Genomic DNA, 13,435 nt, shown 5'->3' with positions numbered 1-13,435 from the left:
TGGGTTTAAAGCAATTCAGAAAAGCTAGCGCCGTGGCCCGATGAATAACAATAATTTATATCCTTTTATGGAAAGAGCCGTTTATGCTATTTACTATACAATCATACATTGGTAGGTAGGTACATCTGCCAGACAAGGGGCTACGCAGCTTTGAAAACTACCAATTAAGTGCTTCTGTTTGCCCAATTAATGAATCAACTCTTTCGTCTTCTGACAGACGCAATTTGTAGTGTGCTTGGCTAGCATGGCACGCGAGACTTTAAGTTACATATGTTTACACCCACTTGTTATCAACCGGTCGAAATGAGTACGTGCCAAGTCTACCATGGCGTGATTACAACCTGCGCCCAGTAAGTAGCACATATCACACAGGTGCCTGGTACCTGACACAGCTGCGCTGCTACAATTAATTATTTCGAGATGTGCCTATTTTAGTACGCGGAAGGTTACGCGTGGACTCGTGGTTTACTTCAATGCACGGATGTAGCCCCGTCTGTTGACAGCAGGCCTCTGCTAGGTAGGGAGCGCGCAGTTTTACAAGCAGAGTAGGGTTCGGCTGAGAAAAAAAGCAGACGCCCTTTATGCTCAGATAAGGCAGCTGCAACAAAAAGAAAAGGCCTCTTCTAGAGAGGAAAGAGGCAGGGGTATAACACAAGCCCCTGCAGCCCCTGGAGAGATGGGGCGGGACTCAATCCATCATCCCCCCACCCCCACCCCTTTCAGACCAATATCAATGAATATCTGTGAGACATGGGCGACTCAGGGGCCTCTCATCAAATGCTGTAGGGGGCCCATCATTTTGCGGTACCCTACTGCAAAAAGGCAGGTGCTACAGGCAGAGCAGGACTTTCCAGGCAGGAACCTGATCTGTTCCAGAAAGGGGGCAAGTCTCAGCTACACTTATAGCTTTCTTTTTCTACACATGTATCATATTTTGTGAGCTAGGTAGCAGGCCTCTGCTAGACTGAGGACAGCCTCTGCCAGATAAAGAGCACGCTTCTGCAAGACTGAGGACAGCCTCTGCCAGACACCGAGCACGCCTCTGCTAGACTGGAGACAACCTCTGCCAGATACAGGACACACCTCTGCTAGACCGGGGACAGCCTCTGCCAGATACAGAGCACGCCTCTGCTACACTGGGGACAGCCTCTGCCAGACACATAGACCGCCTCTGCTAGACTGGGGACAGCCTCTGCCAGATACAGAGACCGCCTCTGCTAGACCGGGGACAGCCTCTGCCAGATACAGCACACACCTCTGTTAGGCTGGAGTCAGCCTCTGCCAGATACACAACACGCCTCTGCTAGACCGGGGACAGCCTCTGCCAGATACAGCACACACCTCTGTTAGGCTGGAGTCAGCCTCTGCCAGATACACAACACGCCTCTGCTAGACTGGGGACAGCCTCTGCCAGACACAGGGCACACCTCTGCTAGACTGGAGACAACCTCTGCCAGATACATGACACACCTCTGCTAGACCGGGGACAGCCTCTGCCAGACACTGAGCACACCTCTGCTAGACCGGGAACAGCCTCTGCCAGATACAGCGCACGCCTCTGTTAGACTGGAGTCAGCCTCTGCCAGATACACAACACGCCTCTGCTAGACCGGGGACAGCCTCTGCCAGACACAGGGCACACCTCTGCTAGACTGGAGACAACCTCTGCCAGATACAGAGCACGCCTCTGCTACACTGGGGACAGCCTCTGCCAGACACAGAGACCGCCTCTGCTAGACTGGGGACAGCCTCTGCCAGACACAGAGACCGCCTCTGCTACACTGGGGACAGCCTCTGCCAGACACAGAGACCGCCTCTGCTAGACTGGGGACAGCCTCTGCCAGATACAGAGTATGCCTCCGCTAGACTGGGGACAGCCTCTGCCAGATACAAGGCACACCTCTGCTAGACTGGGGACAGCCTCTGCCAGATACAGAGCACGCCTCTGCTAGACTGCGAACAGCCTCTGCCAAATACCGAGCATGCCTCTGCTAGACCGGGGACATCCTCTGCCAGATACACAACACGCCTCTGCTAGACTGGGGACAGCCTCTGCCAGACATAGAGCACGCCTCTGCTAGACCGGGGACAATTGATTGATTGATTGTGGGTTTATAAAGCGCTAGAATCGACTCCCGAAGGAGTATCTCTGTGCTGTAGACCGCTGGGGAACCCGTCCTGGCTTTCCCTGTGAGATGGTCCCTACTGGGTATCTCCAAGGTGAAACCAGGCATCCCCGGCATATGTGGAGGGCCGTTGTGGAGATGAGGCAAGCTAATGCCCAGAGTTGCCGAGTGTGAGTAGGCACCGAGGCGAGAATTATCGAGTCCGTTGACCCTGGTCCAAGACCCTGCCGCGTCGGGAACTGAACCCTGGTCCCAGGCCGACCTCTGCTCCCGGGTCTGCCGCCTCTAACCAGTGAGCCACACCACTCCAGCCAGATACAGAGCACGCCTCCGCTAGACCGGAGACAGCCTCTGCCAGATACATAACACGCCTCTGCTAGACTGGGGACAGCCTCTGCCAGACATAGAGCACGCCTCTGCTAGACTGGGGACAGCCGCTGCCAGATACAGAGCACGCCTCTGCTAGTTCGGGGACAGCCTCTGCCAGATACAGAGCACGCCTCTGCTAGACCGGGGACAGCCTCTGCCAGAAACAGGACACGCCTCTGCTAGACCGGGGACAGCCTCTGCCAGATACAGAGCACGCCTCTGCTAGACTTGGGACAGCCTCTGCCAGATACAGAGCACGCCTCTGCTAGACTTGGGACAGCCTCTGCCAGATACAGAGTACGCCTCTGCTTGACCGGGGACAGCCTCTGCCAGATACAGAGCACGCCTCTGCTAGACTTGGGACAGCCTCTGCCAGATACAGAGTACGCCTCCGCTAGACTTGGGATAGCTTATGTCAGATAATGGACGCACCTCTGCTAGACCGGGGACAGACAAAATACACTATTTTAGGAGATATATTGACTGTGTTAGAGGCATGTTGTAGATCTTGTACAATTTACACAAAAGAACCACCATGTTTCGTCTATCACATAATTTAGACTAGACCTTCATTAGGACAATATTTACATGGACCACAAGGCCACAATGTATTGAAAATATTAAGAATGGAAAGATGCACTGGTTAGAAAGATACAAAGTAGTTATTCATATGAATGGAAGCCCAATTTCTACTCACTCGTTTTAAAACTAACTGGTCAGTTAATTGCAGTAAGCCAGTAGCGTGCATTTCATTGATTTGAAACACTAGGAACAATTTCTGTTTTGCAATTGGTGCTGCCTCCTCTTTGAGCAGAGGCTTCATTATAGAGTTAAGCCATTCATATTTTCCAAATAGACACCCTTAACAATGGCTTAAATGAAAACATAGTGTGCTCTGATTGGTTGACTGGATATAAATAAAATCTGCAATTCTTGTTTTGCAATACAGATACAGTATATCTTGGGCTCTCATTGAATAGGTGATTGTCTTTGTGGTCTTTTCTAGTTCCCCTAGGTCTCCTGCAGACTTCCCATAGGGGGTTTACATGTGTTTCCTCTCGCACATACCAGTTCTTGTGCACAACTATATACATCCATGAACAGGACAAGCTCCAGAGCCAGAGGGATTTTCGGCCGAAAAGCGGCGATAATTCTATCGCCCTATTAGCAAGCTGTCGCTAACAGCAGTTAGCGACAGCTTGTAGGCGATAGCGACCGGTTTGGGGCCCGCTTTGCATGTCAGCGATATTTATCGCTAATGACATGCAAAATGGGTGTACCCAACCTGTTAGCGATTGAAAGCAGTCGCTAACATCGCTATCGCCTATTATCAACGCAGGCGTAGCGATGAAAAAATTCACGCTAAGTGCAAATATCGCCAAAACCTAATGCCAGGTCAGACCACTTCTTAACCTGTATAGCCAATGGGAGGTGGATATTCAGGTTAAGACCCCATTAGCGATAATGCCTGAATATCCCTATTTCGCCGCTATCGCCGGATATTTTATCGCTTTAGAGATGAACGTTGCTAATAGCACGTTATCTTTGCGATAAAATCCGGCGCTGCGCGGCGATAAAAAAAATATCGCTAAGCCCATTTAGCGATAAATATCGCTAATTGTTGATAATATACCCCTTTATTTTTGAAGAATGTTTGTCCCATTGATAGTGTTCTGAACAAGTGTGTCTAGACTTGGGTTGATCATCATGTGAAACTTATGTGTTGGTTGCTCTATTAAAAGAGACGCCTGTGTTGAACACAGGTATTTGATCAGGGGTAGAAAGGCATGCAGTGTACAGGCGTGAAATCAATTGCTTGAAACAGGCAGGAAGTTACATTCGTTGGGTTGTATTATTTAGAAGGGGACATTTAAAGGGTTTGTGCCCCTTTTTGGGGTGCATCTATCACAATCACCTCTTATGACCTGTCCCTGTTGTTTCTCCCCCTCTGCTCCCAATAAGAGGGTGTGAAAATTGAGTACATTAATCAAGGGACGATGCATTTTGAAATGTGGTGAAACCGTGAGACTTTAGTAGAGGAATTCATGTGTAGTCTGGAGTTTAAATTGTTAGAAACCTGAATTTTCTCTTTGTTTTGAGCAATAAATACGATAAAAAAAACATTTGAACGTGGCTCTGTAAAAAGAGGTTTACGGTAAGTATGGATGAATTAGGACGAGATGAGGACTTACCTGGGTCTTATTCTTCAGCACTTTAAGCGTTCAAGTGCTGGCGCTTGATCAAGTCGGAGAGAATAGAAAATGTAATGTATTTTTTGTACTAAAATGGGCATATATTTGGACCCTGAAGCAGTTATATCATAAAAGGGTACTTTGCACTTACCTAAGGGGCCATACCGTTTCAAAATTGAAAAAACACACTTAAATTATTCTCCAGGAGAGAGGAAGTAACAAAAGTGCCATGAGACATATTTTTATTACTTTTCTGTAAAACCTTTTATTGCCCTTAGGGCTCACCTCGTGTCAGTTTTGGTATCCATTTACTGAAAATGAAGATGAATCTGTGTTTTGCCAACAACATATTTCTACCATTCCGGACAGAGGTTGTATATGAACTTTATAATTGTTCTGAGTTGTTGGTTTGCTTTGAAGAGAGAGAGAGAAAGAAAAAGAGACCAGTGAAAGGAAAAGAAAGTGAAAGACAGGAAATAATGATCTGCATGCGTGAGAGAGGCAGAGCCAGTGCTTAATTTGAGCTCGTAGTTTCCAGTGCTCAGAACCAGCACTTAATCGTTAATATCAGCACTTAGAGCGCAAACTCGACCCTGAGGTTTGCTTTTCATGAGCACCAGTTAAGGGCATATTCATTTTTCCTAGGCCATGGGGGATGAAGTGATTTGCCCAGAATCACAGAATGCTGAGCCTACGCCAAGACTCGGACCTGGTTCCCCAGCTCCCAAGTCTGCAGCTCTGGCGCTTATGCCACATCCTCTACCCATTTGTTGGGTTTTGGGGCATATTATCAAGAACTGCGATAAAATTAATGCCGCTTTAGCGGCAGGAAACTGCTGCTAAAACAGTGATAATGGGCTTGATAATATGCCCTTGTGAATTCCCATAGCAGCCCAGGTTAACACCAGAACCTGGGCTGCTATGGGAATTCACAAGGACATATTATCAAGCCCATTATCGCCGTTTAACTGCCGCTAAAGCGGCGATAATTTTATCGCCGTTCTTGATAATATGCCCCCAGGTTACTTCTGTTATAATTGGCACTAATAGGAGCAATGGTCTGGTGGAAGCTGCCTCCTGACGAGAGCCCAGGCACTTACTTTTTTCACAAATTAACCACTTGGCAGAGCGAGAGAGAGCGTTGAGGAGACAGAGCGAGAGAGAAATAGGGCGACAAAGTAAAAAACAGAAATGAAAAACAGAATTTTAAACCGTGAGTTCAGTTATGCACAGAGCATATTTTCGGGATTCTGAATTAAAAAAAATTTTTTTTTTAAATAAGCATTTATTGAACCAGCGGCAATGTAGTGTAAAATAGGTGTGCTGAAACAACCATAAGACAGAAACTGATATAAATGATTATAAGCACCAACAGAGTGAAAGGATGGTAGATTCCTACCTTAGTGCTAAAACAATGAATACAGACAGGTATATAAATACATGACAGTAATAATGTGTACTCCAACCATTTATGAAACAACCTTTTCTATAACGTGTATGCCGTTCAGCATAGCAACCCACTCTAGTGTGGTACATTTAAAACTGGGCTGCCATTGCTATGACACTCCAGCAATGGAGTAGACAGACATTTAAAATAGCCCCCTCTTCAACCCATGTCTCAAATGTTATTAGCCCTAACCAGCCTCGAAGAGGTCCCTTCATCCATCCATCATCTATCTTTCCATCCTTTAAGCCTTTCATTCATCCATTTAGCCATCTATCCATCTTTATATGCTTGCACCCATCCATTCTTTTGCCATTTTATCCATCCTTTCATTACCATTCTATCCAACCACCTTTCCATCATTACAGTCTTCCATTTATCCTTCCAACCTTCCACTCATACTTCCTACTATTCATGCATCTTTTTAACCATTATCCACCCATCCATGATTTCACCCTCCTTTTATCAATCCGCCTGCCCATCCTTTCACCTTTCAATCCAAGTTCCCATCCATGCACCCATTCATCCCACCTTTCATCAATCCTTCCACTCTTTCTTTTGCACACCCATGCACATCTTCGTTTACGCATCTGTGCTGCTAATGTATACATTGCGACATTTGCATTTTACTTTGTAAAGCAAGCAGGTGTCTTTATTTAGGTTCATGTCATGCACTGTTAGAATACTGAAGCCTCCTTTCAACTGTACCCCACCGAAAGTGTTATTACTTAACTATATAAAATACCATAAAAATGCAGTAAGATAAACGTATAGTAAACATGGCACACTCTTTTAAAAGAATTAGAAGATATTTGGCAAAGAAGTTGCCTGTCAGTAGACGCGTGCCTCATTTGAGCATCGGTTGTTGGTGGGGACCACGGGTACTTATTTTTGCAAACTGGCACTTATTTTTCTGCATCAGATATTTACAGAGAGCATGAGAGGGAAAAACATACAAATCTGAAAGACGGAGGAAAAGAAAGACAGCAAAAATCCTCACAAACAAGGGCGGGTCCTCCGTAATGACGTCGCCCCACTGGTTCAGAGCCAGCAGGTGAAAAATAAAACCTATAATAATTTGCTGGGTCCGAGCCAGCTTGTGCAGGGAGAGGTGAGGCTGAGGCATGGGAGTGGGGAGGAGGAGTGCTATGTGCACTTCTAAGTGCACATGTGTGTTTGTCCGGCCGTCTCAGGCCGGGGTAACACACATGGACACCTAGGGGAAGGCTTACAAGCCCCTATCGCCATCACAGCATCACCTTTAGTGACGTGGCGGAGATAGGGGCTTCGTCTTAATAACAAGGCAGGCTTAAGCCTTGTAAATAAGGCAGTCTTTCATGCTCTACTTAGCATTAAAGGAGTGGGCAATGGGTGTTGCAGTGGGCGTTCCACCGCAACACCCATTGATTTTGAAGCCGCCCTCTATTTTCAAGGGTGGTGTAAATAGGAGGCAGTGCAAAAAAATTAAGACCAGGAAAAACCTGGCCATAAACAGGCAAAACGAGGAGAAATGCTTTATTTCTCCTCGTTTTCTCTGTTTCCATGTGTGCTGCATTGTGCAGCACACATAGAAACAGCAAATTGCCATTGATTGTTTATGTGCAGGAAGGTGACCCTTCCTGCACATAAACAATAAAACAAAATTATGTTTTGCAAGTTCTATGTGTGCTACATTAAGCAGCATGAATAAAAGTTACAAAACGTTATTTAAAGATTACTTATGTGCAGAATGAGAGACCTTCCTGCACATAAACAATCTTCCCCTCAACACAGACACCCTTGCTCTATGGTGCAAGGGTGCCTGCGTTGGCGCTAGGCTGCTAAGGTTCGCGCCAGCACAGGGGGGAACGCAAGGGTGCACCATATTGTTGTAAATATGATGCAGTCCTGCATTTCTGGAGTGGCGGGGTGCGGCGTTAAGCCAGGAAGGCTAATGCCGCACTCCTCCACTTTGTTATAAATATGCCTTTTAGGTTTCTCCAGCCCGGCTGGTGAAACAGCACGGACTCCCTGGTCTTAGCGGAGGCCAATTCCTGTGCTGCTCTCATAGCATGAGTGCAGCACAGAGATTGCACAGCAAGTCTAATGCTGCCCCAGTGCTTGACGAGACCAGAAAGGACAAGCCACAACACGATAGGCAGACGGCGGCCGGCTGCTCCAGGTAAGTGTTTATTTTTTTTAGTAATAATACCCCCGTGAGATCCTCCTCCAGCGCTCCCGGCACCCCCTCCACCCACCCCCCACCTCCCACCTCTTCATTGTGTTGGCCGCCACTGCTTACAAATCAAGAAAACAAGAACCTGTAAGAGTGAGATAAAAGGGCAGGGAGAGTCCGATAGTGAATTATGGAGGCATAAAGTGAATTTAAAACTCCCAGCCTTGGTATTTGGTGCACTGACTTTTTTAATTTTTTTTTATTTCAAATGATTTTATTAGGAAGAGAATTTATATACATACAGAGAACAGTGTAACAGGAATTGCACTGGCTACGGGCTTCTGAGCAGAGCTTCGGGCACCGGCACCCTTTCTTTTACAAATTAAGCACTGCATGTGACAGTTTGTACCTGAACGCTTAGTAAATGCTTCAGGGCCAATAAATAAGGTCCTTTTCATTGTTAATTCGAAATCCAAAATGATAAAGGATTTATGGGGAAGCTGCAGCATCTCCCATACGTCTGCCCTCCCTCCCCTGGAAGCTTCATATTGTAGGGGCATTGAGGACCGCTGCCCTGGCGATCACAGCGACGAGCCACAGCGAAGAATGGCCACGCCCACTTGCTTTTCATGGTCTATTTTAGCAGTGACTAACCACCTCGGGGGATGGCATTTCTGAACACTAATGGCCTTCTTCCACTGTCGTGATTACTTCTCAGTGATGGGCATTTGGTACATTGTTTTAATTATCCGTGCTTTGTTCTACTTTGTGAGGTTGACAGTATTATTTTTCCATGTAATTTACTTAAATGCAGGAGTATGCAAATGACCATTCACTAACCAATCTTGGTTCGAATGCCTTAACATTTCTTTCCTGTTTGATCTTCAGGTAGCTACATACACTATAAGTGTTTGTAAATGTCCGAATTACATAAAACACTTACGATTCCTAAATTGCGAAAATTAAGGAATCGCAATTTAGAAATCGCAAATACTTATGCATTAAAAATTCGCATTTTGTTTTGCGATTCCTTATTTTTCCTTATTTGCGATTCACAATTTTGCGAATCGCAAATAAGGAATCCCTTTACATTGATTCCTATGGGCCTAGAGGCCCATAGGAATCAATTTGAAGGCATTTTCATTTTGCGATTCGCAATTAAGGAATCGCAAAATGAGAATGCAATTTCAAGGGTGCAGGGGGGGTCCGAAGGACCCCCCACTGCACCCTTGAAATGAAACTTTAAGTACATTTTTCACGCACACATACCCAAAGGGCATGTGTGTTTTTAAAAGGAAACTTTCAAAAATGCACTTTTGTGCATTTTTGAAAGTTTTCGCAAATTACCACTTCCTATTTGCGATTTCGCAATAAAAAAATCATGCATTGCATTTAAGAAATCACAAAATTGCGATTTCCTAAATGCAATCGCAATTTAAGAAATCGCAAATAAATTGCGTTTTCTTAAATTGCGAAAATAGCAAAAAGCTTCATGCATCCCAAAAAAAGGATTTACATTCACAAACGGCCGAATTATGCGATTTGCACAGTTTGCAAATGCAAAAACCCTTGATGCATGTAGGCATTCATTCCGTATTTTCCTTTTCATATAGCTTTCTAGAGCTTCCCAATTTTGGTAAATCGAGAGACTGAGGACTGTAGAGATAAACATAATCTGTCCAAGATCACACATTAGATGCCGAAGGCTACATTAGAAATATCGTTTCCCGTTTCCAGGGCCCACAAATTAGTTGTTAGACTAATGGGTATATTTACTGAGATTTTGCGCCGTGTTTGTGTCACTAACCTTTTTTTCCAATTTACTTGGCATGCGATGGAAATCCCCTTGAAAAAAGTGCAAAGCAGCTCCCAGCACTGCTTTGCATTACTTAACATCAAGGGGGCGATACATGGTGGTGCATAAGCGTTCCCAGGCAACCACCCATGGTTTGTGATGCAAGACCCTATCTACTAAAAAGTAGAAAGGATTATGCATAAAAAAATTACGCCCTGTTGAAATAGGCGCTATCAAGGAGAAATGCTTGTCTTTCTCCTTTCTTTTCCGACTTTGCATTTTTGCTGCACTGTACAACACACATACAAAGTAGGAAACACTTTAAAGTTAGTCCACCCTTCCATTACAAATCCTATACCAGACTCACACAGACACCTTTGCACTATGGTGCAAAGTGTGTGTGTGGTGCTTGGCAGTCTGATTGTGCGTCAGCATTAGGGTGAGAGGAGGAGAGTGCCGTATCTCGGTATATATGCCCTTCTCTCATTCTCACGCAGCACTTTTGGCTGCTGCGCTGCATGAGACTTTAGTAAATCGACCCTTAAGTCTCCTTTCAAAAAATCTGAAGAGTGAATCAAATGTGGTCTACATGTTGGTGCAATGACAACAATTGGTACATGGTAACATGCTTGATTCCCCTCATCTCGCAGTCATTACTTGCAAACCTGCCATTTTGACTTCTCCCTTCCCTAACCCTTCCCTTCAACTCCCTTGTGTAATGTCAACCCCAAAGTGCTGTCCTGTCCCACATCTGAACACGCAGTAGGCTGCCGCCATGTCACAACGCCATTAAAAAAGTTCATTCAAACTGAGGAAATGTGGGCCTAGGCAGGCGACAAGTCCCAAAGCTCCCCAACTCTCTGCGACTCATTGGGCAGCAAATCAGTGATTTATAGACTCCATCCAAATTAAATGAAAAGGAAGGGGTTAGGGAGGAATAAAGCAGCATGTCTGATAGAGGGAGGCTGTGCGCGTCTCTCTCCTTGGCACACTGTATGTAGTACTGCTTTTGAAGGCCAATTATAAGATTTCAGAGTTGGTCCTGGGGTTTCGTGCAATTACATTTTCTGTCCTACTTCTTTTTGGCCTCTTTGCTGTCATGCCGTATTACAAGTACCGCTGCAGATGACTAATGTGGTGCATTGTTCCTTCCGCAGATCCGCTGAGACCACAGACAGGCCCCGCGAGGATTACAGCGAGCACGCGCGAGGCTGGATACGGTGTAGCAGGGTCAGCCATCTGAGGGGAAGAAAAGAACAAAGGACTAACATGGTTTCTACAGACCTTGGCTACAGGATGAGGACTTACTACTGCTCCCTGCTGTTGCTTGTGGGGGTCAGTCAAACCCAAAGAAGCCTCGCAACCCCAGTAGACCAAAGGATTACGGACAGCTTGCTGGAGTCGGGAGAGGATTGGCAGCATTCGGCCGACAGCGGCCTGGAGCTGAGCAGGTCGAAGAGGAGTTGGATGTGGAACCAATTTTTTCTTCTTGAGGAGTACACAGGATCGGATTATCAATACGTTGGAAAGGTAGGTTTCTGGTAGACTTGATCACAAGCATTGTTTTCCCTTGTCTCACAGCTAAACAAATGCTCATGCTTGCATGAGACAAACGTGCTCTACCTAACTTCAAACCCCACTAACGATTTCAGCATAAACATCAAGGTAGCTAGGGGTCGTTTCTGCTTTTCCTGGGTTGACAATTGGTACCTCTGGCATTGCTCTAATTAGGCCTAGTTGTAGTGGTTATGGAGCCTTGACCATGGCAGAAAAAGACATTTAACATGGACTTTTGGAGTGATGTCCCTGCCAGATAGCCAATAGGGGCTTGATGAAGGGCTAAGGGTTGATCATTGTGTTAAAACTGCCCTGAGCAGTCATATGGTGTGTGATGTCACATCAGCAACCTCAGACACTTAGGTTGTTATTCATGGAGTTCAGTAGTTGTGTACGGAGAAAATGCAAAATACTTTTATTACTTAATCACATATACATAAATCATCATCCTCTTTAACAGAGTAATATGTGTATGTCATTGGGGCTGGTAGTTCCCACAATTTGCCAGCACACGCACGCACGACTCCAGGCCGCACATCTACTAATATGATGTATAAGTCCATAACAACCTAAAAATGACCAATAGCTAAATATCCACAGATATTTGGTCTAACAGTGCTGTTGCAGTGGTCCTCTTGGTCCTGAAAGAAGCAAGGGAAATGGACACATGCCCTCCCATTGGGTGGTAAAAAAAACAGATAATTTGAGTTGAGTTTACCACTGACACCCTTGGACCACATTGACCCTACACGTCGTACCTATACCTACGGCTGGAAGGCCTAAATTGGTAGCAGATTCTCACTCCAGTGCTCCAAGTCCTAGCATTCTGCCTGTACTACATTACCAACTGTACAACCCATGTTCACAAATTAACAAAAAGTGGAATAATGTTTGTAGGGGTGCTCTGTCCATTAGCCCTGTGAAATATTTGGAGTACAGTCAGGGCCACAGTAGTTATGCTCCAGTGGAGCTCCTGAGCAAGTAGCAGGGTTAATTAAGTTATTTGTCAAGAAAAGGCAGATTATGCGATGGAATACAACACATTTTGTGATATTACATTTTGTCATTTTTAGGGTCGAGCTTGCGACAGCATGCACTAGTGCATGTGTCTCGCTTGTGAGACACTGTTGTTAACAAAAATGGGCTTGTAGCCCGCCAATTGTTTACCATTTGTTGCCTTGCATGGCACTCTTCTTTACAGCCTTGTAATTCGTCAAGGCAGGCCTAATATTTCCATTCAACTCAGTGGAGCTGGGGTCAAACACTGAATGATTCAACTTAAACTATGCCCGGCAGCTGCTCACGATGTGATTGAGGTCCTATATTGTTCTGTTTACATTTTAGTGTCCTGCTAACAGAAAGCGTGTGACTTGCAAAAATGTGCTCAGGAGGAAAAACAAAATTGCAAAGATTTATTTTCTATAGCTAACTTTCTTTTATTTTGCCAAGTCTTCTTTTCTCCCTTTGCACTCCTGTTTTCTTTTGTTCTTGCTCGTGGGCGATGTTCTCAAAAGATGACGACCATCTTATTTCCAAGAGACATTGTTTCCTTCTTATTAATTGTATAATTGCATCATAATTTCTGAAATGATGCTTTAACACATGATCGTGCAGTACACCCCAATCCACCCCCACTCCAATCCAATTCACCCCACCTCACCCCACACTTATCCGCCCCACTCAATCTCATGCACCCAGATCAATCCAATCCATCCACTCCACACCAATCCAAACCACTCACCCCAATCTAATCCACGCCAATCCTCACAACCCTTCCATTCCAATCTGCCCCACTCC

General features: G+C 45.4%; 1 protein-coding gene across 4 annotated transcripts in view; it reads left to right on the top strand.

Moving 5' to 3' along the window:
• The window catches only part of LOC144829136 (cadherin-6-like), a 288,356-nt gene that overhangs the window by 124,111 nt on the left and 150,810 nt on the right, over positions 1 to 13,435 (top strand). For all 4 annotated transcript variants that reach the window (XM_078687964.1, XM_078687963.1, XM_078687961.1 and 1 more), the window contains exon 2: positions 11,239 to 11,611. In XM_078687964.1, the coding sequence (XP_078544090.1) occupies positions 11,351 to 11,611 (261 nt within the window). In that variant the 5' untranslated portion in view covers positions 11,239 to 11,350. The remainder of the gene's footprint in view (positions 1 to 11,238; positions 11,612 to 13,435) is intronic.

The sequence above is a fragment of the Lissotriton helveticus genome, chromosome 4_1, assembly GCF_964261635.1.
Source record: "Lissotriton helveticus chromosome 4_1, aLisHel1.1, whole genome shotgun sequence".
In the NCBI taxonomy this organism is placed as follows: domain Eukaryota; kingdom Metazoa; phylum Chordata; class Amphibia; order Caudata; family Salamandridae; genus Lissotriton; species Lissotriton helveticus.
Note: the sequence above shows the minus strand (reverse complement) of the source record. Positions and strands in the feature narration are given on the sequence as shown.